Source organism: Nomascus leucogenys, chromosome 24 (assembly GCF_006542625.1).
Source record: "Nomascus leucogenys isolate Asia chromosome 24, Asia_NLE_v1, whole genome shotgun sequence".
In the NCBI taxonomy this organism is placed as follows: Eukaryota; Metazoa; Chordata; class Mammalia; order Primates; family Hylobatidae; genus Nomascus; species Nomascus leucogenys.
The window spans coordinates 2,479,263-2,506,984 of NC_044404.1; the positions used below are offsets into that span (position 1 = coordinate 2,479,263).

At 53.5% G+C, this 27,722-nt stretch overlaps 2 protein-coding genes and 1 long non-coding RNA gene across 13 annotated transcripts; 1 reads left to right on the top strand and 2 right to left on the bottom strand.

Moving 5' to 3' along the window:
* AURKAIP1 (aurora kinase A interacting protein 1) lies at window positions 1-1,769 on the bottom strand. 2 transcript variants are annotated; one of them, XM_030805929.1, is made up of 4 exons: window positions 1,425-1,769; window positions 977-1,062; window positions 271-716; window positions 1-173 (listed from the first exon to the last, which is right to left on the bottom strand). In XM_030805929.1, the coding sequence occupies exons 2-4, from the start codon at window positions 1,026-1,028 to the stop codon at window positions 72-74; spliced, it is 600 nt and encodes a 199-aa protein (XP_030661789.1). In that variant the 5' UTR covers window positions 1,029-1,062; window positions 1,425-1,769; the 3' UTR covers window positions 1-71. The 2 variants fall into 2 exon arrangements, with proteins under 2 accessions (XP_030661789.1, XP_030661788.1); XM_030805928.1 differs by having other exon boundaries at window positions 2-173; window positions 1,268-1,711.
* Window positions 1,770-5,810: 4,041 nt separating this feature from the next.
* On the top strand, window positions 5,811-12,148 carry LOC115833060. Its single transcript, XR_004028513.1, has 3 exons — window positions 5,811-5,892; window positions 6,210-6,215; window positions 12,135-12,148. It is a non-coding gene; the product is annotated as an uncharacterized LOC115833060 (long non-coding RNA).
* Window positions 12,149-13,569: 1,421 nt separating this feature from the next.
* On the bottom strand, window positions 13,570-26,574 carry CCNL2 (cyclin L2). 10 transcript variants are annotated; one of them, XM_030805934.1, is made up of 13 exons: window positions 26,064-26,537; window positions 25,659-25,733; window positions 25,298-25,407; window positions 22,463-22,583; window positions 20,493-20,557; window positions 19,888-19,901; window positions 18,394-18,672; window positions 17,873-17,972; window positions 17,573-17,677; window positions 17,343-17,484; window positions 15,029-15,140; window positions 14,852-14,944; window positions 13,584-14,657 (listed from the first exon to the last, which is right to left on the bottom strand). In XM_030805934.1, the coding sequence occupies exons 7-13, from the start codon at window positions 18,657-18,659 to the stop codon at window positions 14,306-14,308; spliced, it is 1,170 nt and encodes a 389-aa protein (XP_030661794.1). In that variant the 5' UTR covers window positions 18,660-18,672; window positions 19,888-19,901; window positions 20,493-20,557; window positions 22,463-22,583; window positions 25,298-25,407; window positions 25,659-25,733; window positions 26,064-26,537; the 3' UTR covers window positions 13,584-14,305. The 10 variants fall into 10 exon arrangements, 7 of the variants coding, with proteins under 7 accessions (XP_030661790.1, XP_030661794.1, XP_030661793.1 ...); XM_030805933.1 differs by having other exon boundaries at window positions 19,777-19,901; XM_030805930.1 differs by lacking the exons at window positions 18,394-18,672; window positions 19,888-19,901 and having other exon boundaries at window positions 13,570-13,671; window positions 14,310-14,657; window positions 26,064-26,574.
* Between the last annotated feature and the right edge of the window lie 1,148 nt (window positions 26,575-27,722).

Here is a 27,722-nt window from a genome sequence, read left to right on the forward strand (position 1 = left end):
AAAGGTTGAGTTCTCTGAGAATTTATTACTAGGGATCACAGCAGCAACAGGCGGGAAGGGCGGCGCCAGACTCATTTGCCCCGCAGGTAGATCTTGGGTGTCTGCCAGCCTTCGGGGGCTTCCTTCAGCCCCGCCTTCCGCCAGATGCGCCTCAGGTCTTTCTCGAACTTGATCTGCAAGGGGCAGATGGAGGGATCGCCAAGTAATTCGTGGCAAAGAAACGTGTTCTCAGCACTTTGCCCTCCCAGGGCCAAGCAGAGGGCCGCTCACCTGCTTGCATCTCAGGCGTGCTTCCCGGACCTTCCTCCGCAGGAACCGCGTCGTCTTCACCAGCTTCTGGTACTTGTGGCGGTTCATCTTCCGCCGGCGGATCTTCAGCACGTTTCTGCACTGAATTTGAGGCGCATCCCCGACGCCTTCATCCCGCTGCTCGGCCCCTAACCCTATCTGGCTGGGCGGACACTGGTAGGATTGGGGTGGAGCCACAGTTCCTGCGGTCCCGGTATCCAGTCTGGGCAGGAAGCAGCGGGCCGTGAGCCAGCTCTCCAGGGGGCTGACGGACATCTTCCTGGGGACCAGCATCTCCTCTAGCTCCAGCTGGGCCCCCTTGCGAGGGAGAGAGGCCGCCCTACCTGGGCCGGCCGGCGGTGTGCTGTAAAGGGGCCCGCAGACCCGGCTGCCAAGCACTCCAGAGACGGGCCAGGGCGGACGGCCGCCTGCAGAAAACCAGACGCCACAGTCACCGCTCGCGAGACCATGCAGGCCCGTCGGGTTGGGGAGCAGCACGTTCGTCCCAGTGAGGATACCCCGCACCTCATTACTCAGGGGTTCACCCTGAGGTTCCCTCTGTGAGCCTCGGAGGCTTAGAGGGGAAAGCGTGTGTGTGTGGCCACGGGCTCTGCTCCAGAGGAGCTGCTGAGACCCGCACTCCTAATCAGGTGTGTCTCCTCCCATCGGCCCCCGCGGGGCTTCCTACCTGCCCAGGGAACGGCCCGCAACAGCTGGGAAGTCAGGCGCCCCAGGAGCATGGTCTGTGGGCGGCGGCCCCAGGTCCCAGAGGAGCTGGAACACAGGTGCCGTTCAGGTCAGGCCGCAACGCCTTCAGCAGTCGCGGGCGGGCCGGGACTGGGGCGTCTGGTCCCGCCGCGACCGCCGCTTCCTTTCTCCCTCCGCCACCCCAACCCACAAGGAGGATTTTGCTTCCAACACAGCTCGCGCCCCGAGGTTCCCAAGTCCCCGACGCGGGCGGTGTCGCGCTCGGATGCACCGAAAGGTCCCAGAACGGGGAGGCCGGCCCCCTCCCCGGCTTCACCCCCACGCGGATCGCGCTGCCTGGCGCCGGGACCCTCTCGGCAGGACCCCGGAACCGCCTGCCGCAGCGCCCGGCGCCCTCAGGCCTCCCGCTGACCCTTCCCAGGCCCGACCTCGGCGCAGCTCAAATTGACCGTTCCGCGGCCGCCCTCGGGGACTTCCGGTCCGTCTCCAAGTCGGCCCCGATCTGCAGCGGCCACCCGGCGGTTCCTACGCACAGCGCCCCCTGGTGTCCTCGCGGCCCCCGATTCTGCATTGGCTCAGGCCACGCCGGGCCGAAAGGCTACGGTTTCCGGTTAGAGGAATCACGGTCCCAGTCCTCGCGCTGTTCCTCAGTTCCGCCTAGTCCTTTACGGAGGCAAAAAACTACATTTCCCACAATCCCAGGGAGTGCGGGCCCTGGATATGCCCGCGGGTCCAGAATCGTTTCCGGACCACCCACGGGGCGGATTCTCAACGGGCCGACGGAAGTGCGGGCTCAAGACTACGGAAGTGACGTATCCGGCGATGGAACGGAAGCCGGAAGCGTCTAGAGCTATTTCTCCTGTTTTAGCTAGAGACCAAGGACCCGGAGCAAGCGCTGAGCCTGCGGTACTGGGCTTCCCCGGCTCCTCATTCCTGGAGTTAAAAAAAAAATCAGACTCAGGCTGGGCGCGGTGGCTCAGGCCTGTAATCCCAGCACTTTGGGAGGCTGAGGCTGGTGGATCCCCTGAGGTCAGGAGTTCGAGACCAGCCTGGCCAACATGGTGAAACCCCGTCTCTACTAAAACTACAAAAATTAGCCAGGCGTGGTGGCAGGCGCCTGTAATCCCAGCTACTCGGGAGGCTGAGGCAAGAGAATCTCTTGCGCCCAGGAGGCAGAGGTTGCGGTGAGCCGAGATCGCACCACTGCACTCCAGGCTGGATGACATAGACCCTGTCTCAAAAAAAATAAAATAAAATAAAATAAAAAATAAAATCAGATTCACACTTTTTGTCTGAAAACTAAAATCAGCCTCTCTGGAGGATTGGGTTTGGCTGAGCCCCTAATGGTGCTCCCCAGAGCAGGCGCTGCCAACGTGTAGCTTCACCTTTCTACTCCGACACGCCCGTTTGACCTCCCTGAGGTTGGCTAAGATAGAGACCCTAGCATGGACTTGCAGGGGCGCCTGGTGGGAGAGCGGTGTGGAGCAGAGCCTGCTGGGCCTGCTCGGAGACTTGCTTTTCAGGAGGGTCTTCCAGGGACGCTTAGCAGCAAGTGGAAAGGCCAGGTCATCCGCTGGGCCCAGCCTGGCTAAGCAGTGAGTGACAGGTAGGATAGGCCAGTGTGAGGACAGAAAGTTCAGGCTCCAGGCCCAGCTCTACAACTGAGGTCCCCAGATGACTCTACGTTACCCCCCAGAGGGGCTACTTGGGACTCCAAGCAGGAAGGTTTACGAACGTTATTTGCGGGCCCGCCTTTCATCCCTGCTGCACAGCTTCCCCTAGTGGATTTGGTCGTAAATGAGCAGGGTGGTGCCTCCAGAGCAGCCCTCGCCTGGGTGCCCCCGTGTTTGCCTTCGCCCGGCCGGGGTCCAGGGAAATGCAAAGAATCCATCAGAGAACAGGTGAGCATGTTGAGAAGAACCAGAATAACCTGGGCTGGCAACCTTCTTGGCCTTCAGGCTTCTGAGGCATTGATGTGCAGATAAAAGTACCTCCCCAGAGTTAGGGACCGAGTAGAAGAAACGGATGTGGACATTTCAGTCTGGGAAAGTCTTGAGGGGCAGGATGAACCAGGGTATCCTTCCCCCTCTCAGGAAGTAATTTCAGGGAGGTGAAGTGAGGAAGACCAGTCTGTTGGGGTCCCTGTACCTAATAGGCTCCAGGCCAAAAGGGAAAGGTCCCAGCTAGAGCAGGACCCAGCTGCTACAAGGCTGGGGAATTATCATTCAGCTACAGGAGCTGCATGGAGCTGGCCCAGGAGGCTTGCAGACAGTGGCCACCCTGATGAATGCCCAGGCCAGACCTGACTGGCTGCCTCCCACAGGAGTGGCAGGAACACTTGTTGGAAGCGCCAGATGCTTGTGTGAGCAGAGCTGCCAAGCTAGATGAGCTGGAACTAGACTAGGAAGATCATCCTTTACAAACATCTGAGGAAGAAAAAATGCAGTGGAAGAATCGGGGAGGGTGCATGGGTTATGATTCCTAATTTTTAAACAAAGGAACTCTAGTCTGTCAAGGAAAGTACACGGTTACTGCACATACCTGTTTTCCCCAAAATACCCATTTGTCTTCAGGAAAGTTTTTCTTTAGAAACTTCAGAATTTTGGTCAGGCGGAGTGGTTCCCACCTGTAATCCCAGCACTCTGGGAGGTCGAGGTGGGCATACTGTCTGAAGTCAGGAGTTTGAGACCAGCCTGGCCAACATTGCGAAAACCCGTCTCTACTAAAAATACCAAAAAAAAAAAAAAATTAGTTGGGTGTGGTGGTGCACACCTGTAGTCCCAGCTACTCTGCAAACTGAGGCAGGAGAATCTTTTGAACCTGGGAGGTGGAGGTTGCAGTGAGCCGAGATCGTGCCAATGCACTCCAGCCTGAGTGACAGAGCGAGACTCTGACTCAAAAAAAAGGTGGGCATGGTGGCACAGACCTGTAGTCCCAGCTCCTCAGGACTGGGTCGAGGGCAGAGTGGCCAGACGCGACAGAGTATACTGGGGGAACGACATATTGGCGACCCAGCGCACACCTGCCTATAATACTTACATAATCTTAAGATCATGGATAATAGTGATCTTATTAAAATACGAAACTATGGGTTTTCAGTATTTCCTTTTATTAGCATAATTCAACGGTAAATGTATGTGATTTATAAATAATGGCTGCATAGCAGTTGGTGTACAAAACTCCTGAAAGCTTAACAGCTAGCGGTCCCGCTACGCCCTGGCCCGCACTGGCTCCCACAAGCTACTGCCAGGCTCTGACAAGGCATCAGAGCCCTGCCTGTCTGCAGCTTTTGCCCCAAGACTTTGGGGCTCCTCAGCTCAGGGCACAGCCTGAGCTCCAGCCTGGGTCCACCCTCGGCCACCCCGCCTTTAATGCTCCTCCAACCTGCGGGCCAGAGATACAACATTCCTAAAAATTCTGAAGTTTCTATTTTTTTTTTTTTTTTAAACAGACGGAGTCGTCTTGCTCTGTCACCCAGCCTGGAGTGCCGTGATCTCGGCTCACTGTAACTTCTGCAACTTCCACCTCCCGGGTTCTAGCAATTCTCCTTCCTTAGCCTCCGGAGTAGCTAGGAATACAGGCACACGCCGCCACACTCAGCTAATTTTTTGTATTTTAGTAGAGACAGGGTTTCACTGTGTTGCCCAGGCTGGTCTCGAGCTCTTGAGTTCAGGCAATCCACCTGCCTTGGCCTTTCCAAGTGCTAGGATTACAGGTGTGAGCCACCACGTCCGATATTTTTTTGTTATTGTTTTTGTTTTTTGAGAGGGAGTCTCGCTCTGTCACTCAGGCTGGAGTGCAATGGCACGATCTCAGTTCATTGCAACCTCCACTTCCCAGTCTCAAGCGATTCTCCTGCCTCTGGAGAATGATCTTAAGATGACTGAATATTGGCCGGGCGCGATGGCTCACGCCTGTAATCCCAGCACTTTGGGAGGCCAAGGCGGGCGGATCACGAGGTCAGGAGATCGAGACCATCCTGGCTAACACAGTGAAACCCCGTCTCTACTAAAAATACAAAAAAATTTAGCACGGCGAAATGGCGGGCGCCTGTAGTCCCAGCTACTTGGGAGGCTGAGGCAGGAGAATGGCGTAAACCCCGGGGAGCGGAGCCTGCAGTGAGCCGAGATCGCGCCACTGCACTCCAGCCTGAGCGACAGCGAGACTCTGTCTCAAAAAAAAAAAAAAAAAAAAAAAAAAAAAGGTGACTGAATATTATAGGCAGGTGTGTGCTGGGTCGCCGAGATGTCGCTCCCCAAGTATATACTCTGTCGCACCTGGCCTCTGCCCTCGGCGCAGCCAAACAGGACGTATCTCCAGAAACCCGGCGGGTACAAGCCCAGCCGTTGGCCATTCAGAGCGCGGCTTAAACGGGAGCACCTGCTTCAGTACGATGTCCCTAACCGTCAAGTGCTCAAGATCCTGCCTTGATTCATTGGATCTGTGCAAGATTAGCAAATGTTTACCCTAATTTTAGACTCACTCCTAAAAACTCACTCTTGGGAGCTCTGTATGGAATGGGGACCCTCTTCTTCTGGTATTATGTTTTCAAAAAACTTATCCAAGAAGGAAAATTAGATCAAACGTTTAACATATCAAATCTGGCAATGACGACTGTGTGTACTCTTGCTTAAACGGTCTATCAATCTTTTTTTTTTTTTTTTTTTTAAGTATTGTGGGCTGGGTGCAGTGACTCACGCCTGTAATCCTGGCACTTTGGAAGGCCAAGGCAGGCAGATCACTTGAGGTCAGTTCGAGACCAGCCTGCCCAACACGGCGAAACCCCGTCTCTACGCAAAATACAAAAATTAGCCGGGCATGGTGGCACATGCCTGTAATCCCAGCTGCTCAGGAGGCTGAGACAGGAGGATCACTTAAACACGGGAGGCAGAGTGAGTCAAGGCCATGCCATGGTGAGTGATGACGGAAAAGCTGTGTAATGACTACTGCATGGAATGAAGTTGTTGGCACTTGAAATTGGCCACATCCAGCCTGGGCAACATGGCGAGACCCTGTCTCCTCAAAAAATACAAAAATTAGCTGGGTGTGGTGGCTCACACCTGTAGTACCAGCTACTCAGGAGACTGAGGTGGGAGGATCACTTGAGCCCAGGAGTTGAAGACCAGCCTGCAACATAGTGAGGCCCCATCTCTACAAAAAATTAAGAAGGCCAGGCGTGGTGGCTCACGCCTGTAATCCCAGCACTTTGGGAGGCCGAGGTGGGCACATCACGAGGTCAGGAGATCGTAGCCATCCTGGCTAACACGGTGAAACCCTGTCTCTGCTAAAAATACAAAAAAAATTAGCCGGGTGTGGTGGCAGGTGCCTGTAATCCCAGCTACTCGGGAGGCTGAGGCAGGAGAATGGCGTGAACCCAGGAGGCATAGCCTGCAGTGAACCAAGATTGTGCCACTGCACTCCAGCCTGGGTGACAGAGCAAGACTCCGTCTCAAAAAAAAGAAAAAAAAAATTAAAAACAAATTAGCCAGGCGTGGAGGCGTGAGCTTGTGGTCTCAGCTACTTGGGAGGCTGAGGTGAGAGATCGCTTGAGCCCAGGAGATCACACCACTGCACTCCAGCCTGGGCGACAGAGACAATAAAATATAATTGGCCCGGCTGGGCGGAGTGGCTCACGCCTGTAATCCCAGCACTCTGGGAGACCGAGGTGGGCAGATCACCTGAGGTCAGGAGTTCGAGACCAGCCTGGCCAACGTGGTGACACCCCATCTCTAATAAAAACATAAAAATTAGCCGGGTGTGGTGGTGGGCGCCTGTAATCCCAGCTACTTGGGAGGCTGAGGCAGGAGAACTGCTTGAACCTGGGAGGTGGAGGTTGCAGTGAGCCAAAATTGCACCACTGCAGTCCAGCCTAGGCAACAGAGCAAGACTCTGACTCAGATAAATAAAATTGTCCATGAAAGATCTACACCCCAAAAATTGAAATGCGAGGGCCTACCCTTTTTTCAGAGGTGCTAGTTAAAATGCTCACCAGTGCTCCATGCACAGGGCTTCCCAGGAGACAGGCACCCTCACAAGGCTAAGGGAACAGGAGCAGTGCGTCTGGCTCTAGATGCAGTTCAGTCCTACTCCACCCCGGGCACGGGCACCACTGTGAGCTGTCCCGGATGGTAGGGCCTGCACCCCTTGCTGATGACAAAATGGCCTCTCTGCCAGGTGTGTCCTCTCAGGGTCAGGGTGCCCTGGGCTGTGACACTTCAGCCAGGCCACCACCAGCGAAGCCAGCCCAGCAGCTCCATGACACAGTAGCTGCTCTGTGGGTGCCCTGCCCAGTGAGGAACTTGGGGTGCACCCCATGCGGGGCCCCAGCCCTGCCTGTGCCCAGTCCCCCCATTCACACAGCTGACCGTGGAGCCGTGAAGGTGCTGGCAGGATGGAAGCAGCCCCCAGGGGCTGGGCCTGAGGAGGTGGAGCAGGGCATCCGCGGGATGACAGTGGTGCGTGCCCCTCCTTCCTTTGGTCCCCGTAGAGGGCAAATCTCAAGGAGGGGACGGTGGCCTTGTGGATGCTGGGCAGCCCCCCAATGCCTGCCTCCCCTGGGAAGATGAGATACGGGGCAAGACCTGCAGTCGCCCCAAGTGCCAGGGCGACCTTGGGGGCTGCCAGGGAGGTGCCCACCTACCACACCAGACGCCTCCCCGTGTGGGTTCCTCCTGCAGGTACTCCCAGGGCTGGAGTGACCCCTGGGCCTGGCCTTGCTGCAGGCAGGGGAGAGCCATGGATTCCGTGGCACGGGGGAGCCCCCGGTCTGGTGGGCAAGGACCCCTACCCTCAGGTCAACACTCCTGGATCGAGGCCAGGACCTGACCCACTTGGGAGCAGAGGCCGAACCCACCCCCACCTTGTGGCTGGAGACCCTCACTTTCCAGATGCTGAACCAGGCTCCAGTTGCCAGAGCTCCAGGGCACCCATGCCAGGAGCTGGCGCCGTGCCCCTTGCTGTGTCCCTAGGCAGAAATGAGCCTGTGGGGCCCCGCAGCTAGTGTGGACCCTCAAAGGACCGGGGGCAGACCCTCACTTTGGCCCACCCATCTGGTTTTCTCCGGAATGGGTTCTGGAAAGCCTCAGGCAGTAGAGGAGCCCTGCGTGGAAGCTGGGCACTGCCAGAGCTGTCGGACTGGAGGCTCTGGGGACAATGGGCCCTGTCTGTGTCCTCTGGGAAGTGTCCCACACACGTTTCTCCACCTTGGCACAGCTGATGCCTGGAACTGTCCTGTGCACTCAGTGTATTGGGCAGCATCCCTGGGGGTACTTGGCACAGCTGATGCCTGGAACTGTCCTGTGCACTCAGCGTCTTGGGCAGCATCCCTGGGGGTACTTGGCACAGCTGATGCCTGGAACTGTCCTGTGCACTCAGCGTACCGGGCAGCGTCCCTGGGGTACTACTGTGGCCCAACAGCATGTCCCTGAACTCTCAGACCCCCGCCGTGTCCCCCTAGCCTGAGTCCCCTGAGCTGCCATCAGTTTCCTCCAGATGGTAGCCCAGAAGCTGAGACGCAGGCAGCATGGAGTCGCAGGGACAGGCTACCCTGATGCCTGCAGTTCCCCTCTTGGCAGCCTTGCAGGGCCAGTCATCTTGTGGACGGGCAGGAATGACCCTTCACACAGGGCAGGGCGGGTCAGTGCTTTGGACATCTCTGCAGCGGTGACTGCAAGGAGATGCCCATCATGCTGGGGCTCCTGGGGAACCACTGGAGGCAGCCACCATGTGCCCTCTCCTAAGCCAGCCAGTCTCCAGCTGGGGACCACCAAGGATCCCCTGGTCCCATCGGCACACTGCAGCAGGGAGACGAGAGACCTGCAGGACGGTCTTCCTGGTCCAGACAGAATGAAGCAAAGAAATCTGAAGGAAGGGGCAGATGGCCAGGAAGGTGATCCCTGGGGGCCCTCATTGCACACTGGTATAAGCCATCCCCCCAGTGCCTTGACAGTTTACAAAGTCTATGGCAACGACCCAGAGGTTACCACCCCTTTCCAAACCGGTAACAATCCAGACGTTACCACCCCTTTTGCAGAAAGTCATGGTAACTCACCCCTTAATTTAATGTAAGTAAACGTGCATATAAATACAGCTGCCAACAGCCCTCAAGTGCAGCTCTGGGCCCACTGTCTACGCATTATCCCTGCCCCATAAGAACCAGCTCCAGTTCAATAAAAGGAATGCTGTGGGCAGGTGCGGTTGCTCACACCTGAATTCTCAGCACAGGCCGAAGTGGGCGGATCACCTGAGGTCAGGAATTCAAGACCAGCCTGGCCAACATGGTGAAACCCCATCTCTACTAAAAATACCAAAATTAGCCAGGCATGGTGGCAGACGCCTGTAATCCCAGCTACTCGGGAGGCTGAGGGAGGAGAATCATTTGAACCCAGAAGGAGGAGGTTGCAATCAGCTGAGATTGCAGCACTGCACTCCAGCCCAGGCAACAGAGCAAGACTGTTGGATTGCTGTGGGCCAGGTGCAGTAGTGGACACCCTCAATGTCCACCAGCAAGAGGGAGGGTGAGGAGGGAGGACTGCTTGAGCCTGGGAGACAGAGGCTGCAGTGAACTGTGATTGTGCCACTGCACTCCAGCCTGGGTAACAAAGTGAGATTCCATCTCCGATTAAAAAAAAAGAAAAAAAAAAAAAAAAGATTGCTGTCTACCACCACCTGCATTCTTCCCTGGGTGAAGACAAGAACCCTCATGGGCTAAGCCCTAATTTGGGGGCTTGCTGACCATGGATCATCCAGTGGTCATGAAGGGACAAAGATAGCAAGGAGGCCGGGCATGGTGGCTCACGCCTGTAATGCCAGCACTTTGGGAGGCCGAGGCGGAAGGATCACGAGGTCAGGAGACGGAGACTATCCTGGCTAACACAGCGAAACCCTGTCTCTACTGAAAATACAAAAAATTAGCTGGGCATGGTGGCGGGTGCCTGTAGTCCCAGCTACTCTGGAGTGCCATTGCATTCCAGCCTGGATGGTAAGAGTGAGACTGTCTCAGAAATAAAGTAAAATGGCTGACAAAAATAAATTGGGGTTAGAGGAGAATCAACCAAGAGAAGGGGTGAGAAGGATGTGGTTCTGTCCAGGGTGGCCAAGCAATGGGGTACCCAAATCCACTGCTTGGCTGCCGTGAGGGAACAGGCCCTTGGACTTGGGACCTGGTCGGAGCATGGATCTCACAGGTGGCGGCGGTGCTGTGGCTGTCGCCCACTGCTCGGCTCCACCACAGGCCAGGAAAGAGGATGGTTCTGAAAAGAGCCTCTGGTTCGTGTGGCAGCGTTGATCGCCCACCGTGGCACGTCTCGCCGTCTCATGTTACCTCCACTGCCAGTCGCCTCCATCTCCCATCTCCCATCTCCCTGCCTCTTGCTCACCCCCTTGCTCTCTTTTTGTTGTTGGTTTTTTTTGAGATGGAGTCTCACTCTGTTGCCCAGGCTGGAGTGCAGTGGTGCAATCTCGGCTCACTGCAAGCTCCGCCTTCTGGGTTCAAGCGATTCTCCTGCCTCAGCCTCCTGAGTAGCCAGGACTACAGGCATGCGCCACCACACCCGGCTAATTTTTGTATTTTTAGTAGAGACAGGGTTTCATCGCATTGGCCAGGATGGTCTCCATCTCCTGACCTTGTGATCTGCCCACCTTGGCCTCCCACAGTGTTGGGATTACAGGCATGAGCTACTGCACCTGGTCTCAAACTCCTGCGCTCAAGCAATCCACCCACCTTAGCCTCCCACAGTGCTGGGATTACAGGTGTGAGCCACCGTGCCCAGCCCATTTTATTTTCTGTCCTGAAATGTATGCTTAATTCATGGTTTTTGTTCTTACTCCCCAGTAACTGTATTAGGGCAACTGTTTAAGGCAGGACACTTGGCTGTGAGAGGTCCTGTTGTGTTGACTCTGGGATGCCAGAGTCACGTTCTGTTGCCCCAGCTTGGCCTTCGGGATACACTGTTGGCTGCCTTCCACCTGCTCTGGGGTTTTTGGCATTTGGTGTGTGGACCCTCATTGGCCAACACTTGGGAACCCCAGGGTTTTGGCATTTCGTGTTATTGGTCACCCTCTGGATGGCCCAGGGTTTTGGCACTGACATTTCTTCCAAGATTGCAGGTTGGAGGCCCACCCTAGCAGAATCTTGGTCTTGCCTTTTCTTGCTTACTGCCCTAAAACCTAAAATTATAGCTTTTGGTAAGAGCCTTTACTTTTTTGAGATGGAGTCTTGCTCTGTCGCCACACTGGAGTGCAATGGCGCAATCTCGGCTCACTGCAATCTCTGCCTCCTGGGTTCAAGTGATTCTCCTGCCTCAGCCTCCTGAGTAGCTGGGATTACAGGGACGCAGCACCACACCCAGCTAATTTTTGTATTTTTAGTAGAGACGGTGTTTCACTGTGTTGGCCAGGATGGTTTTGATCTGCTGACTTCGTGATCCACCTGCCTCAGCCTTCCACAGTGCTGGGATTACAGACATGAGCCACCGCACCCGGCCTCCCACCATGCTGGGATTACAGGCATGAACAGCTGCGCCCGGGCCAGCTTTACGCTTCTTATAGTCACTTTATGCTTTCCCTTCTACACTTTGCTTAGAAGCACTTCTTGTGATCAGGTGCTGCGGCTCACACCTGTGATTCCAATGCTTTGGGAGGTCGAGGCAGGGAGACTGCTTGAGCTCAGGAGTTCGAGACCAACCTGGACAACATAGCAAGACCCCGTCTCTACAAAAAAAAATAGAAAAACTAGCTGGGTGTGGTGGCACATTCCTGTAGTCCCAGCTACTCAGGAGGCTGAGGTGGGTGGATCGCTTGAGCCCAGGGTGAGGTTACAATGAGCCGAGCCGTGACTGCACCACTGCACTCCAACCTGGGCACCAGAGCAAGACCCAGGCTCAAAAAAAAAAAAAAAAAAAAAAAAAGAAAACAGGGCCAGGAGCGATGGCTCACACCTGTAATCCCAGCACTTTGGGAGGCTGAGGTTGGCGGATCACAAGGTCAGGAATTTGAGACTAGCCTGGCCAATGTAGTCAAACCCCGTCTCTATTAAAAATACAAAAGAAATTAGCCAGGCACTTGTAGTCCCAGCTACTCAGGAGGCTGAGATGGGAGAATCACTTGAACTCGGGAGGCAGAGGTTGCAGTGAGCCAAGATTGCGCCACTGCACCCCAGCCTGGGCAACAGGGCAAGACTCTGTCTCCAAAAAAAAAAAAAAAAAGAGAGAGAGAGAGAAAAGTACCTCTTTTGTTATTGTATTCCATTCATGGACAAATGCTTCTAATCCACTTTTGTGCCACCCAAATTCACACCTCTCTGCAGAAAGCGGGGATCTGAAAGGGAAGACAAGTGAAGCCTCTTGCTGCCCTCCTGCTGCCTTGGCGGGCATCCCAGATGAATTCAAATTTGGCTTTAAAGAAACTCTTTTTTGAGACAGAATTTGGCTCTGTTGCCCAGGCTGGAGTGCAATGGCATGATCTTGGCTCACTGCAAGCTCTGCCTCCCAGTTCAAGTGATCCTCCTGCCTCCGCCTCCCAAGTTGCTGGGACTACAGGCGCCCGCCACCACGCCTGGCTTATTTCTTTGTATTTTTAGTAGAGATGGGGTTTCGCCATGTTGGCCAGGCTGGTCTCAGACTCCGGATCTCAAGTGATCCACCTGCATCAGCCTCCCAAAGTACAGGGATTAAAGGCATGAGCCACCACGCCCAGTCTCCCACAGTGCTGGGATTACAGGCATGAGCCACCACGCCCAGCCAAAACTCATTTTCTACTGCAACACCATTTGGGCCCAATGCAAATTGGGAGAACATAAAATCTGGCCTTAAATGGTTCTTTATGTCATAATAATATTTTATAATTATTCAGTAAAAAAGAAAGCAAATGGAGAGCGGTCTCTTGGGTAGAGGCGTGTATGGCCCTTTACTGGTTCTCTTACTTCCAGGCACAGGAAGCTAGGGGGCCCCTCATAGCTGCTCTCCCTGGAAGGATACCCTCCCTGGAGTCTCCTCAGTTCCCCAATTCTGAGGTGGGGGGGTCCCACCAGCTCTCTAATGCAGGATTCCATCAAAAAAGTCATCAGGCACAACTCCCCGTTATCCCACTAGCCCCGGCCTATATGCCCCACTGCCCTAGTAAGTCCAAACCGTACCACCAGGAGTGGGGCCCCCTAGTCCCCAAAAACAAGCCTGTGTCCACGGTAAGAGGCAGCTGATGACAGTGGGGGGCACTCGGAGTGCAGGTGCCACCCCCAAGGGGTGACCCTCCAAGTGTCCTGCTTCCAGCTGCCTCTCACGCCCACAGATGTCATGGGTTACAAACCAGTCTCCCTCAGGAATGAGAGCACTTTGGAATCATTCTGTGTTTCCAAAACTTCTCTCCTATGGCCCTGCAGGAAGGAGCCTGTCATCCTGATGGGCAGAGGACTCAGGCCCCTCGCAAGCCTTCTGCAGAAGGGCAGGCACACAGGATAGGATGCAAAATCCAAAACTTTAGTAGAGCAGGGAGCAAGGAGCCCGAGAGTGGGCCCACTGGCTGTGCACACGCCTGGACACTTTCACAAGCACACAGAACAACCACCTACCACGTCCATAATGCTCCAGATGTCCTGAGTGGAGAGAGTTGTGTTTATTCACCATGTCATACGCGCATATAGGGAACCTCTATTTAGGAGCTGGTGGCCTGCACTCAGCACTGCACAGATAAAAATATATGACTTTCAACACAGATCCAAATACCCTCACATTTTAAAAGTCAGGATTCCCTACACAAGTTTTAAGCTGACAGGATTCAAGTTCTGAGTTTTCATATATAGCTTTAACTTGTATTAAACACATGTTTATTTACAACGTGGAGAGAGAATAAGGGGCAGTTAAGGCCATTTTCTCCTGTGAAACACTGCAAAATATGTACATAAGTACAACCTAATATAGGCAAAGGTTCTAAATATCATCTTTCTTGGCTTCACGTAATTATCAGTCGGGGAGTGGAGAGCAGCTGCTGATAGCACCAGGCCACACCAGGCCATGCCAGGCCACGCCATCAAGGGCGTGTGCATTCACTTTTTCATTGAGCTGCCCTCAGAGCTGCTGCCGAGCTGGGCCCTGCACCGGCCCAGGGGTGCACTATACCCCAGACCGGTCTGAAGCATGTGTCACCGGTCCCTCAGTTCCATTTCCAAATCCACCAAGGTCCAGTCAACATACATTTCCAATAAGAATCCTGCTCTAGGGCCACTTGCGCTGAGAGCACACCGGGGGGGTCAAAGGGCAGCCACCAGGTACCCCCCAGGGAAGGGCCTGCGGCCGCCAGTCACTGCAACCCCGCCTCACCTCCGATGCCTGCTGTGCCCAGGGTGGTCCCGCTCATAGCGACGGCCTGTGCGTTCATATGACCTCGAGCGCTCCCGTCGCTGATCTCTGTAGTAATGACTTTTCTTCTTGTATTTTCCCGGATTATCCACCCGCTCCCGTGACCTGCTTCGAGAACGGGAAGAACTCCGGCTCCGAGACTTGTGTGGCTTCTGGGGGTACTTGCAGTCCTTGGACTTCCTGGAGCCCCGAATCTCAGAGCCTTTGTAGGGAGCGCTGCGGGGGGCCTGTCTCGGTGGGGAGTCACTCCGGCTCCGGGAGCGGCTCTGCGACTTGGACCCACCAGATGTGGAGCCGCTGTCACTTTTCCTGGGAGGAAGAACAGCACCACCACACGTGTGACCATCTGGCCCGGCCAGGCCCCACACACCCACAGGAGCTCAGACAAGACACACAAGCTCCAGGTTTAGAGAAACAAGAAACCACCTCAGGGTGAGAATGATTACCCCGAGGGACAGCCCCACCCCGGTATCGGCCTCCTGGATGAGCCCCGAGGCACACACCTCCTCTTAGGAGATGCTGATCGGGATGGGGACCTCGAGTAGCTCTGCTCACGGCTCCGGCTCCGACTTCGACTCTCTCGCCCCTTTGGCAAGCTGTGAACAGGACAGGAGCCAGTTACAGGGCAGAAGTCCCTCCAGCCAACCCCGACAGCCACCTGGGCAGCCCTGGGGTCTTACCCGTTCACGGGGCTGTCCGCCTTGGCTTTTTTGCTGCCCTCCAGCCTCCTCTTGTTGTTCTTCACAGACAGTGGCGAAGGCTTGCTCCCTTTACCTTCTTTGGGGGATTCCACTAGAATCAGAACAAGAGGTTAAAAGCCAACCACAAAACACTCTCCCAACAAGAAACAAGTTCGTAGAGCAAGATAAGGCCCCTCTATAGGTCGAACAGCCACGCAAGCAGACTGTAACTTCCAGCTCCCAGCCTGGGACCCAGAACTTACAGACATCACAGAAATGTAGATGGGGCCGGACGCGGGGGCTCACGCCTGTAAGCCTAGCACTTTGGGAGGCCGAGGTGGGCGGATCACGAAGTCAATAGATCGAGACCATCCTGGCCAACATGGTGAAACCCCATCTCTACTGAAAATACAAAAATTAGCTGGGCTTGGTGGCCCACGCCTGAAGTCCCAGCTACTCCAGAGGCTGAAGCAGGAGAATTGCTTGAACCCGGGAGGCGGAGGTTACAGTGAGCCGAGATCACACCACGGTACTCACCTGGCAACAGAGTGAGACTCCATCTCAAGAAAAACAAAACAAAAAAACCCCAAAACATATAAACGTGTGTGTGTGTGTGTGTGTGTGTGTGTATATATATATATATATATACACACACATATATACAGACACACACTCACACACAAATTACCTGAGTGTGGTGGTGGGTGCCTATAATCCCAGCTACTTGGGAGAGTGAGGCACAAGAATCACCAGAATCTGGTAGGCGGAGCTTGCAGTGATCCCAGATAGCGCCACTGCACTCCAGGCTGGGCAACGGAGTAAGACTCCGTCTCAGAAAAAAAAAAAAAAAAAAAAAAAAAAAGGCTGGGCATAGTGGCTCACGCCTGTAATCCCAGCACTTTGGGAGGCCGAGGCGGGCAGATCAACTGAGATTAAGAGTTCAAGACCAGTCTGACCAACATGGAGAAATCCCATTTCTACTAAAAATACAAAATTAGCTGGGTGTGGTGGCGGGTGCCTGTAGTCCTAGCTACACGGGAGGCTGAGGCAGGAGAATGGTGTGAACCCGGGAGGCGGAGCTTGCAGTGAGCCGAGATCATGCCACTGCACTACAGCCTGGGCGACAGAGCAAGACTCCGTCTCAAAAAAAAAAAGAACTGCAGACAGGCCCTTTGCATCACACTGAACTCTAGGTCTGATGACGTATATCATCTATGGCCCCACACTATAACACCTTCATCAGATGACAAGCTACCTGGGCAGCAGGGTAAACAAAAGCATTTCAGACAGCCTGTCATACTCCCTGCTAATCAACAGAAAGGCCAGGTGCCTATGCTCCTAGCACTCTGGGACGCTGAGGCAGGACAATCTCAACTTGAGGCCAGGAAATTCAAGAACAGCCCAACCAACATAGCAAGACCCAGACTCAACTAAAAAGATAAAGAATTAGCTAAGCATAGCCGGGCGCGGTGGCTCATGCCTGTAATCCCAGCACTTTATTTATTTATTTTTTTTATTTTTTTTGAGACGGAGTCTCGCTCTGTCGCCCAGGCTGGAGTGCAGTGGTGCGATCTCGGCTCACTGCAAGCTCCGCCTCCCGGGTTCACGCCATTCTCCTACCTCAGCCTCTCCGAGTAGCTGGGACTACAGGCGCCCGCCACCACGCCCGGCTAATTTTTTGTATTTTTAGTAGAGATGGGGTTTCACCGTGGTCTCGATCTCCTGACCTCGTGATCCGCCCGCCTCAGCCTCCCAAAGCGCTGGGATTACAAGCGTGAGCCACCACGCCCGGCCTAATCCCAGCACTTTAGGAGGCTGAGGCGGGCAGATCACGAGGTCAGGAGATCGAGACCATCCTGGCTAACATGGTGAAACCCCGTCTCTACTAAAAATTCAAAAAATTAGGCGGGCGTGGTGGCAGCCACCTGTAGTCCCAGCTACTCAGGAAGCTGAGTCAGGAGAATGGCATGAACCTGGGAGGCGGAGCTTGCAGTGAGTGGAGATCACGCCACTGCACTCCAGCCTGGGCGACAGAGCAAGACTCCGCCTCAAAAAAAAAGAATTAGCCAAGCATGGTGGCATGTGCCTGTAGTCCTAGCTATCCAGAAAGCTGAGGTGGGAGGATCACTTGAATCCAGGCATTGGAAGCTGCAGTAAGCTATGATCATACCACCACACTCCAGCCTGGGTGACAGAGACCCTGCCTCAAAAAAAAAAAAAAGTCTGGAAGGAGCACATATCCCGAATGAAGGCGTGGGAGAGTCACCGTCTCTGCCTTTGTGGGGAGTGGACTCCTGCACTCTAACAGACTCACCCAGCTTGGGGGCAGGAGAGAACCCTGAGGTACCATCTAGCACCTGTGCGCCCCCAGGCAGCAGGCCCCGGGCTTGGGCCTTTGCCTCTTCGATAGCGTGCTTTCTCTTTTCCACTTCACCCTCCAGGTGTGTGAGATCAACCTGCAAAAAGCCAGAAGGCGTCCATTCAGAACCAGGTGTTTCCGGCCAAACACAAATGCATACGTTACATGAAAAAATGCCGAAGAACCTTTTTCCGGGCATAAAGCTGCAAGATCTTTAAGCAGATTTCCTGAATTTCTTCTTCAGTTGCTCCAAACAAAAGAAACCAATGGGGACGATTGGGCAAAGGGATCTGTAAAAACAAACACCATCATCGTTACACTTTCCTCAACTTCACGGCAAGACTCAGGACAATAAAAAAAACAGCCTGTTAGTCACAAAAATGCTTTGGCCCAGATTAATTTGAAGAATAACACAGTAAAGTTTATATGGAGGCTGGAGAAAAAAAAATCTGACTAGAATCTCTCCATAGTAGCAACACACTGACCTCCAGCGTCCGGGCAGCAAGATAAATGCAGGCACAGGCGATGCTCTCTGGCTGGAACCGCACGAAGACGTCGGTGCGAAGGCTGTCGTTCATGTAATTCCTGGAAACCAAACACAGGAAGAACTGCAATGCCCCACCCCGGGAAGCCAGCTCTTCCGCCTGCATTATCTAGAGAAAGTCTAGATAAATTTACTACTCCTCTAAGGAGTCTATTGCTAGGACTCAGAGCTAGACAGTCCTGTGAATCTCAAGAGTTAATGGAGAAATATTCTAGCTGCTTTTTCTAAATACAGGACAGGAAGGCACAGAAATTATTAGAAAAAAAAAGCTGGCTGAATGTCAGACAATACATGTTGCTATGAAAGAGAACCGACTTTAACTTTACTTTTCCCCTCAACCTTGGCCTGCTCTCATGCAAAGCACGATGCCTCAGAAAGAAAATGTCTACTGGAGTCACTAAAACGCTTTTGATTAAAGAAATCTAAATGCTCAAAATCCATAGTGCAGAGAAACATGCAAACTCAAATGAACTGGCTGAGCACAAAGCCGGTGCGGCTGCTGGGAGACAAGCCATCCTCTTGGGTTCCTCTTCCTCTTCCTCCAGGGCGCTGGCGGCAGGCCCCTTCTCTGCTGACCGAGCTGCAGCTTCCTTGAAGGAGTCCACTTGGAAGAGGGAAAAGCCCCTTGGGTGCAAGTTGGACGCGTGGGAGCATCGTGTGGAGGGAGGCTCCGCACCCAAGGGCAGGCCTCTTCTTGGGCTCATCAGAGCCGCTGCCAACTGTCCCATTTCAACAAGGAGTCTTAAAATGAACATTCATAGAATCAGAAGCAACACAATACTGAAGAAGCAACACAATACCGAGAAGCAACACAATACTGAACATTTCATCATAGTACATTCTTTAACTTTCATATTTAGAAGCTATAAATATACAAAAATTTACATTTTTTAAAAGTTAAAGCATTTAAAACCTGGCTACATTTTGAGCATTTCCTTTAGATCTCTAAGATTTAACAGACTACAACCAGACCTTATACTAGCTTTATGAATACTGCAAAAACAGAAAGGGTAATTCCATGAGGACAGGTGAACTGGTTTTATATTTACTGCTCCTCACATACCCCAATAACGGTAAGCCTTGGAGTGGGGCTGCACCCGCAGACGAGGCGGGTCATGCGGGAATCTGACCCATGACCCTCCCCCAATATCTTTGTCCTAAATAAACCTTGGAGAAGGTAACATACAAACCCACTCAGAGATTTCTAAATGGTTAAGTCCTACAGGTGCCTCTTGGAGGCACCTGGCTCTGGAAGCAGCTCCAGGCATCATGGGGGAATCTGTGTGGCGGCCATATGGCCACACCCCCTGATGCAAGCGTGCCAGTGCACAGCTCTAACACAGACACACCCAACAATCAGTAACCTTTCGGTGTCTAATCAGCAACTTTCAGTATTCAAGTAGTGATATTAATCCATGAACTTTAAATTCTTAAAAACAAATGAAATCTTGAGAACATATAAACTTATTGCTGTATTTGAAATGATACAATATTTTTTAAAGTATCCATGAAATAATTTAAAGATGCACACCTTTTACTAGAGCGTGTCACGCAAAGCTGCTGAAAAGAGCAACTTCAGGGCTTCTAGAAATCATGACATAACCCCACACTGACACAGCCAATTTGTCTCTTCAATTCTCACAGCTTTCCATATCATTTTTTTTTAAGAGAAAGGTACTGCATCTTTATCATACAGGTACAGCAGTTTTAAAGGGACAAAAATCAAGTCAAGACAGTTATCAACTCTAATCAATACAATTACCAAAGCACGACAGAGGATTAACAAGAAGCACAATCGTCAGAGAACCACAGCAGGAGTCGGCCATGGCTATGCTATGTGCGTACCACCAGTCTAGAGCCAGCCTTCGGTGGAGAGCCTGCACTGGATTGGCTGAAGACGCCGCTGTCCCTGCACCAAAGCGCTTGGACAGCAGAGGAGAAGTCTTAGTCACTTACCCTCAGAGGCTACCCTTTGATTGAAAGAGTACAGAAAAGAAAAGTCAAAATAGGTTCTCTATTAAACATGTCATAGCACCAGACAATTCAGTCAGCAAAAATATGACCCTTACAGACTTAACTCCAAGGGAAAAAATTCACCAGAATCCCCAGAACCCCCCAATAATAAATTGCACTTTAGGGTTCCTTTCTAGCACATGCATTGCTAAAATCGGCCCCAGAACCTTCTCTGCCCTTCTCCCATGGGATGCAATGTCACTGGAGAAACAGACCAAGTCTGCACTAGCCTGTCCCTCTGCCTTCCCCGGGAAAAAGTCCCCCTGTGCCAAGTCAACAGCTCCCAGAGGAAGCCCACTGACGGCTCTCTTCAGGGTGGGGGACACAGGAAGTCCAGGCTTGCAGGGAGGGGACGGGCCACCTACCGTGACTGCGAGTGCCCATTTTGGGAGTCTGATTGGAATTTATACAGCAGAAGCACTGGGCACTCGGACAACTCAGGCCCACAACCAAGTCACTGGGCTGCCTACCCACTGCCCAAGTGCCTCAAGTCAACACATTCCTGCACTGCCCTTGCTGGTCTCATAAAACAAGGAAGCTCAACTCACCATGAGGTCTGGACCAGGTGTTGGTTACGCTCACACTCTAACACCTGAAGGTACATAACGATTATCTGGAAGATATGGGTCAGGCAGTTATTATCAAGAACCTTAAGAGCCCAGAATTCAGATCTTGTGGGTGTCCATGCAGCAAACAAGAGCCTCAAGCTAGATCCCAGGAGTGGCTCCTGGCCACACGTCTGGCGGACGGCTCAGCTGGAGGGAGCTTTGCGGATGCGCCTGCTGTCTGCCTTGGCAGCCAGGCAGGATGCATGCCCGTGAGAACAGCCACACAACCCATGGCACAGGCCTCGTTCTTCACGGGGCCGGTTTCATTCTCGTCTTCAATGCTTTTCCACCAGTGAGGTTGGCCTGTCCTACACGTCTCTGTACCCCAGTTAACAACTCACCAAAACACAATATGAACGTACTTTCAATAAACAGAGAAGAACACTTCAGGCCGGGCACGCTGGCTCATGCCTGTAATCCCAGCACTTTGGGAGGCTGAGGCGGGCAGATCACCTGAGGTCGGGAGTTCGAGACCAGCCTGACCAATATGGAGAAACCCAGTCTCCACTAAAAATACAAAATTAGTCGAGCATGGTGGTGGTGCATGCCTGTAATCCCAGGTATTCAGGAGAATCACTTGAACCCAGGAGGTGGAGGTTGCGTGAGCTGAGACTGTGCCATTACACTCCAGCCTGGACAATAGAGCAAGACTCCGTCTCAAAAAAAAAAGCACTTCAATCTGTGGTGGGCAATTTATGGATAATTTGAACAGATGGCAGAAAGTCGAACAATCAAATGAGGGAACCCACCAATAAAAAGGAGATGGAACCAAAGATGGAAACAATTTTTTGGGAAAACAAGTGCTTTGTTTCCGTGTAACACAGAAGGCACCCACAACGCTGGGAGTGAGGGACAGTGTTGTGGCCATGGTCCTCAGTCAGTACATGCCACAAAACTCGCCAGTCATTTCAGACTAAAGGGGCCAGAATTCCCCTAATTTCTCCATAAGAGGAAATAAAGCTATCACTAAAGCAACTGTAGAAAATTAACTGTTGAGGCTGGGTGCAGTGGCTCATGCCTGTAATCTCAGCACTTTGGGAGGCCGAGGCGGGTGCATCACCTGAGATCAGGAGTTTGAGACCAGCCTGGCCAACATGACGAAACCCCATCTCTACTAAAGATACAAAAATTAGCCAGGCGTGGTGGCGCATGCCTGTAATCCTAGCTACTCAGGAGGCTGAGGCACGAGAATCACTTGAACCTGGGAGGCACAGGTTGCAGTGAGCCAAGATTGCACCACTGCACACCAGCCTACATGACACAGTAAGACTCTGTCTCAAAAAAAAAAAGGCCAGGCACGGTGGCTCATGCCTGTAATCCCAGCACTTTGGGAGGCCAAGGTGGGAGGATCATGAGGGCAAGAGATCAAGACCATTCTGACCAACATGGTGAAACCCCTTCTCTCCTAAAAATACAAAAATCAGCTTGGCGTGGTGGCACGTGCCTGTAGTGCCAGCTACTCGGGAGGCTGAGGCAGGAGAATGGCTTGAACCTGGGAGGTAGAGGTTGTGCCTCCACTGCCAGTGCCACTGTGCCACTGCACTCCAGCCTGGCGACAGAGCGAAACTCCATCTCAAAGAAAAAGAAAAAAAAATAAAGAAAATTAACTGTTGAGAAAGGAAAACATAAACTAAAATTCAATTTTTATAAACTCATCACTATTTTTGAAAGCCCAAACTTAAATAATGCCATTTCCAAAACTCTTAAAAATGTGTTACTAAAATAAACAGCTGACACTAGAACACGAATGCATCAGGAACTATTCTTGAGATTATAGATAGAAACTGGGAAGCCAAGTCAGGGATGCACTCAGTCCTCTTCAGAGCCTTCAACTGCACTGAGGTGGAGAGAGGCGGCCGGGCTGGAGCAGTGGCCTAGGCGGGCTCGCAGAGCAGGAGCCGCACACCCACCTTATGAGGATGCTTCACATGGACGCAGAAACCCAACTCTTTGAGAACTCGTCTTTCCGCCTTTATAATTTGGTTCTTTAAATTAACATAATCTTGATCCAGTAGTAGAGGCACGGGCTTCCTGCCAAAGAGAGAGCACAGGGTCTGCATCACAGTCGAGCAGAGCAAGGCTTCTGAGATCCCGTCATTACCTCCAACTATGAGCACCTAACGCAAACCCCACAACACAACATCACTACGAAGTCCACATCCTCTGATGAACAAAACTGCACACCGCTCCCTACAGCCCAGTGCCAACCTACTCATCCCTTCCCAACGATCCTCCCTGCTTTTCCTTATAGATCAACAGCTTCTGGGGCACAAGCATAGACCGAACATAGCAAGTTTTAGGATCTCGTGGCACAAATGCTAAAAGCACTTTATGTGACTCACGATAGAAAGGTACATATTCACAGTTCAATAACCATAGAACCAGTGAAAGCACAATTATTTAAATACAGATGGGCTAGGTGCGGTGGCTCACGCCTGTAATCCCAACACTTTGGGAGGCGAGGCAGGCAAACTGCCTGAGCTCAGGAGTTCGAGACCAGTCTGACCAACATGGTGAAACCCTGTCTCTACTAAAAAAATGCAAAAATTAGCCGGGCATGGTGGCGGGTGCTTGTAATCCCAGCTATTCAGGAGGCTGAGGCAGGAGATTCACTTGAACCCAGGAGGCGGAGGTTTCAGTGAGCCGAGATCGCATCACTGCACTCCAGCCTGGGTGACACGGTGAGACACAGTGAGAGTCCGTCTCAAAAAAAAAAAAAAAAAAAAAAAAAAGGGCCGGGTGCAGTGGCTCACACCTGTAACCCCAGCACTTTGGGAGGCCGATGAGGCCATGTTTTCTTTTTCTTTTTTTGAGATGGAGTCTCACTCTGTTGCCCAGGCTGGAGTGCAGTGGCGCAATCTTGGCTCACTATAACCTCCACCTCCCGGGTTCAAGCAATTCTCCTGCCTCAGCCTCCCAAGTAGCTGGGATTACAGGCATGCACCACAACGACCAGCTAATTTTGTATTTTTAGTAGAGATGGGGTTTCTTCATGTTGGTCAGGCTGGTCTCAAACTCCCGACCTCAGATGATCCACCCTCCTTGGCCTCCCAAAGTGCTGAGATTATAGGCGTGAGCCACCACACTCGGCAAGGCCTTTTTTTTTTTGAGACAGAGTTTCACTTTTGTTGCCCAGGCTGGAGTGCAATGGCACAGTCTCAGCTCACTGCAACCTCTAACTGCCCGGTTCCAGCGATTCTCCTGCCTCACCCTTCCAAGTAGCTGGGATTACAGGCACCCGCAACCACACCTGGCTAATTTTTGTTGTTGTTGTTGAGACAGAATCTTGCTCTGTCGCCCAGGCTGGAGTGCAGTGGCGCGATCTTGGCTCACTGCAAGCTCCGCCTCCCAGGTTCATGCCATTCTCCTGCCTCAGCCTCTTGAGTAGCTGAGACCACATGCACCCGCCACCACGCCTGGCTAACTTTTTTGTATTTTTAGTAGACACAGGGTTTCACCGTGTTAGCCAAGATGGTCTCGATCTCCTGACCTTGTGATCCACCCGCCTCGGCCTCCCAAAGTGCTGGGATTACAGGCGTGAGCCACCGCGCCTGCCCAATTTTTGTGTTCTTAATAGGGACGGGGTTTCACCATGTTGGTTAGGCTGGTCTCGAACTCCTGACCTCAGGTGATCCACCTGCCTAGGCCTCCCGAAGTGCTGGGATTACAGGCCAGCCAGGCCAGAGGCTGTGTTTTCTAAAGGACTTCCATTAACTTCAGGTGCATAAACCCTGGGCTAAGGTCGGAGGCAGCGGTTCTCTGCTGGAGAAATTTTACTATTCCAAGGCCATGAAGCAACATCAACAGACTTTTGGTTTTTTTTGGAAACAGGGTCTCACTCTGTCGTCCAGGCTGGAGTGCAGTGGTGACATCACAGCTCACTGCAGCCTCAATTTCCTGGCCTCAAGCAAACTTCCTTTTTCAGTCTCCTAAGTGCTCAGATTACAGGTGTGAGCCACTACACCTGGTATGAGAGAATGTCTGGCTGTCACATCTAAGGTGGGGTACTCCTGCCATCCAGTGAGTCGAGACCAGGGATGTTGCTGAATCCTGCAACACACAGGAGAATCCCCTACAACTAAAGATTACCCAGCCAGATTCGGTGGCTGAAATCTGTAATCCCAGTGCTTTGGGAGGCTAAGGCCAGCAAATCCTTGGAGCCCAGGAATTTGAGACCAGCCTGGGCAACACAGCATGACCCCATTTCTACCAAATAAAAAATAAAAATTAGCTGGCATAGTTGGCGTGCTCCTATAGTCCCAGCTACTCAGGAGGCTGAGACAGGAGAAACTCTTGAGCCTAGGAGGTTGAGGCTGTAGTGAGCCATGATTGTACCACCACACTCTGCCCTGGACAACAGGAAATCTGTCTCAGGAGGAAAAAAAAAGATTATCCAGCCCGAATGTCTATAGTGCTGAGATTAAGACTCCCTGCTCTAGAGCGTTCAGAAACGTGTGGGACAGAAGCAGCAACAGGGCCGTGCACTGACATGGGTAAAGCAGGAAGCCAGCCCCAGCGCGACCCGCCACAGTGCACTGTCCTCACTGGAGCCCCTGCCCTCACTGAACAGCATCTGCCGATGCCTCTGAGCAGGCCCTGTTCGTGGACCTTGAGAATGCGTTCATGAACATCCCACAGGTTTAGAACCTCAGGCCTGTACTGTGTCATACCAGCCATACTGTGGCTTAATCAGAAAAAAACAAAATAGACATCTATGACAGACTAGACAGCTCTGACCGACTCACTTTTTCTCTCTTAACTGTCGAAGGCGGTGAAACACATTGATGACGTCCCGTATGCGTCTTGGGGCCTCTTCTATCTTGGAAGCCAGGTGGACACAGGCCATTGACACATGCTGAAGCGGAAGCATTGCAACACGCCCATGTTTGTCCCCAGCCACGGCGTCCTGACGGCCGCCATAGGCTTAAGGGCTATTCAGACCAAAAGGGAGGTGCACCCAGGGGAAAAAAAAGTCAAGAAACAGAACCCTCTGGCACAGAGCTCAGACTAGGGGGCAAGTACTCACTCCCCTGAGTAACCGGGCAAAATAAACCGTTTTACCCTCAACATACTTCGTTGAGAATGAAGTGCAGGAGAAAGCCTTACCTCCATGGAGTGCTTCACGAAGGACTTGGTATAAAAGAACCGCTGGAACAACACCTGCCCGGTAGCCATGGCCACCTAGAGTAGAAAAAAGTTTCTGTATTTTCAAACGTACCATTCAAAGCCTTCGCGGCCAAAAGTAATCGAGTAAAGTGGGACTCCCCACGCAGAACCAAACACTGAAACGTTTCCCACGTCCACAAAGGCTCTTCGCGTCCCGCCGTCTCGGGATCCAGCGCACTGGCGGGCAGGGAGGCCCCGGGACAGGAGCATGAGCTGGCTGGGGACTGGGGCAGGGGCTGGGGTCGGGGTCTGGGCAGGGGCGGTGCGGGCCCGACTCGCCGCCAACAAAGGGCGGCTGCCGCCCCAGCGGTTACCTGGGCCCGAGGCTCGCGGCCGCGCCCTCACCTGCGGCAGGCGGAGCAGGATGCCGGCCGCCTGGATGAGCTCGCAGCCCACCACGCGGAGGTCGGTCTCTGTGTCGGTGTCGAGGCCGCTCGACATGGACGGCGTGAAACGGAGCTTGTCGTCAGGCAGGAGACAGTTCTCCAAGGTGATGAGCACCCCGGAATACAGCCTGTCCCCGATCAGCACCCCCTGCGACCCTGAGGGTGTGCCCCCAGATCCCGGGGTGCCGGCCGCTGCCGCGGGAGCTGCCGACCCTGCAGCCCCAGCCGCCGCCGCCGCCATTTTGTGCCGCCGACTCCCTTTCGGTGTCTTCCCGCAGGGCGGCTCTTCGCGAAGCTCCACGGCCGCCACCGCCCCGCCCCGTCGCGTGCCATTGGTTCGGCCCGCGACCAGCGCGACGCCGCCTAGCCGCAATTGGCTACGCAACTTGCCCGTCAGCAACGCGCCTAACGCAGACGCCGGAACCTGGCGCGGGTGGGGCGGGCTCGTTACCCAGGGGGCTCCGCGGTGCCGGCCGACCCGGAAGCATGTCTGTCCCTAGCGGAGGCGCCGGTGCCGTGCTCAGAGAGCCTGCCTGTGCCCCCCGAGCAGGGCTGGGACTCTTCCAAGATGCCCACGTTCGCACAGAGACCCCAGATCGCGGAAGCTCGCGTCTCGAAAGGCCTGTAGGTCAAGGGGGGCCATCTCGGTGGGATCTGGGGCGGGACGACCCCCACTGCTGACCCCTGGACGCGGGGCAGGGTCAGACGCTCCGCTCGGCCTCGCCCTGGATGAGACGCGCGTGCCTGGTGTCCCCCGGCCGCCGTCGGCGTCGCATGTTCAGTCCTTATCGACTCCAGGCTTTGGGGATGCATATTAACGCCAGACTCCCGCAAAGTCTTGCCTTCAAAACTCAGCCCCTGGGGAGGGACGGGTGGAGGGATGACGGGAAACGTGGCTTCGACGTCCCTACAGAGCCTCTCCAGCGTGGGGAGGCCTAAGTACTTCAAGGTTCAGGCCCACGGAAGGAGTCGGGGGAGCGAGGCCCGGTGCTCTACGTGTGAAGGAGCTTGGACAGGACCCCACAAACGCTAGGGAGACGGTGAGGGGGTTCATGTGTTTGTAACGTCTTGACATCGCTGATCCTCCCGCAGGCGGTCTCACGCCCTGCCCGTCTTGGGTTCACGGTTTTTCATCACCTGTGGCTGTCCTGCGGTCGACCACAGCTGTGCAGGAGGGGCAGGAGGTATCTGTTGCTGCAGTTACCGGAACCTTTGCCAGGATTAGTACCGGACCACGAGTGAGGATGATGGGGAAGCCTCCGTGGGGCAGGGAACGGTGAGGCAGGAGGAAGAGGGAAGGGCAGCAGAGGCCTGAATGGTTGCAGGTTTACACACTGAGCTGCCAGTGACTGCCCAGCTCAAACAGGCTCAAATTCAGAAGCCACCATTGCTCCTCACCCCCACCCCTAGATCAGCTGTCCACTAGCTCTGCCATGACTTGATACTGCAGCTCAAACAGTGCCAACCAAGACCCACTCTCCTCACCGCCTGTTATGGGTAACACGGTATGGTTACAGCCTTACTCTTGTCCTCCTTCCCCAGGCTGGTAGCTCAGGGATGTCTGGTCTGAGTTACAGCTGCACGCTCTCCAGGAAAAAAGCAATTTCCTCTTCTCTGG

Excerpts from the sequence above, each read along its gene's own strand:
- AURKAIP1 (XM_030805929.1), bottom strand. The coding sequence starts at position 1,028 with ATGCTCCTGGGGCGCCTGACTTCCCAGCTGTTGCGGGCCGTTCCCTGG. Across the intron at positions 717-976 it reads GCGGGCCGTTCCCTGGGCAG|GCGGCCGTCCGCCCTGGCCC; the intron begins GTAGGAAGCCCC and ends GGTTTTCTGCAG. Across the intron at positions 174-270 it reads CACGCCTGAGATGCAAGCAG|ATCAAGTTCGAGAAAGACCT; the intron begins GTGAGCGGCCCT and ends TGCCCCTTGCAG.
- CCNL2 (XM_030805930.1), bottom strand. The coding sequence starts at position 26,345 with ATGGCGGCGGCGGCGGCTGGGGCTGCAGGGTCGGCAGCTCCCGCGGCA. Across the intron at positions 17,485-17,572 it reads AGCTTTATGCCCGGAAAAAG|GTTGATCTCACACACCTGGA; the intron begins GTTCTTCGGCAT and ends GGCTTTTTGCAG. Across the intron at positions 14,658-14,851 it reads TCAGCATCTCCTAAGAGGAG|GAAAAGTGACAGCGGCTCCA; the intron begins GTGTGTGCCTCG and ends TCTTCCTCCCAG.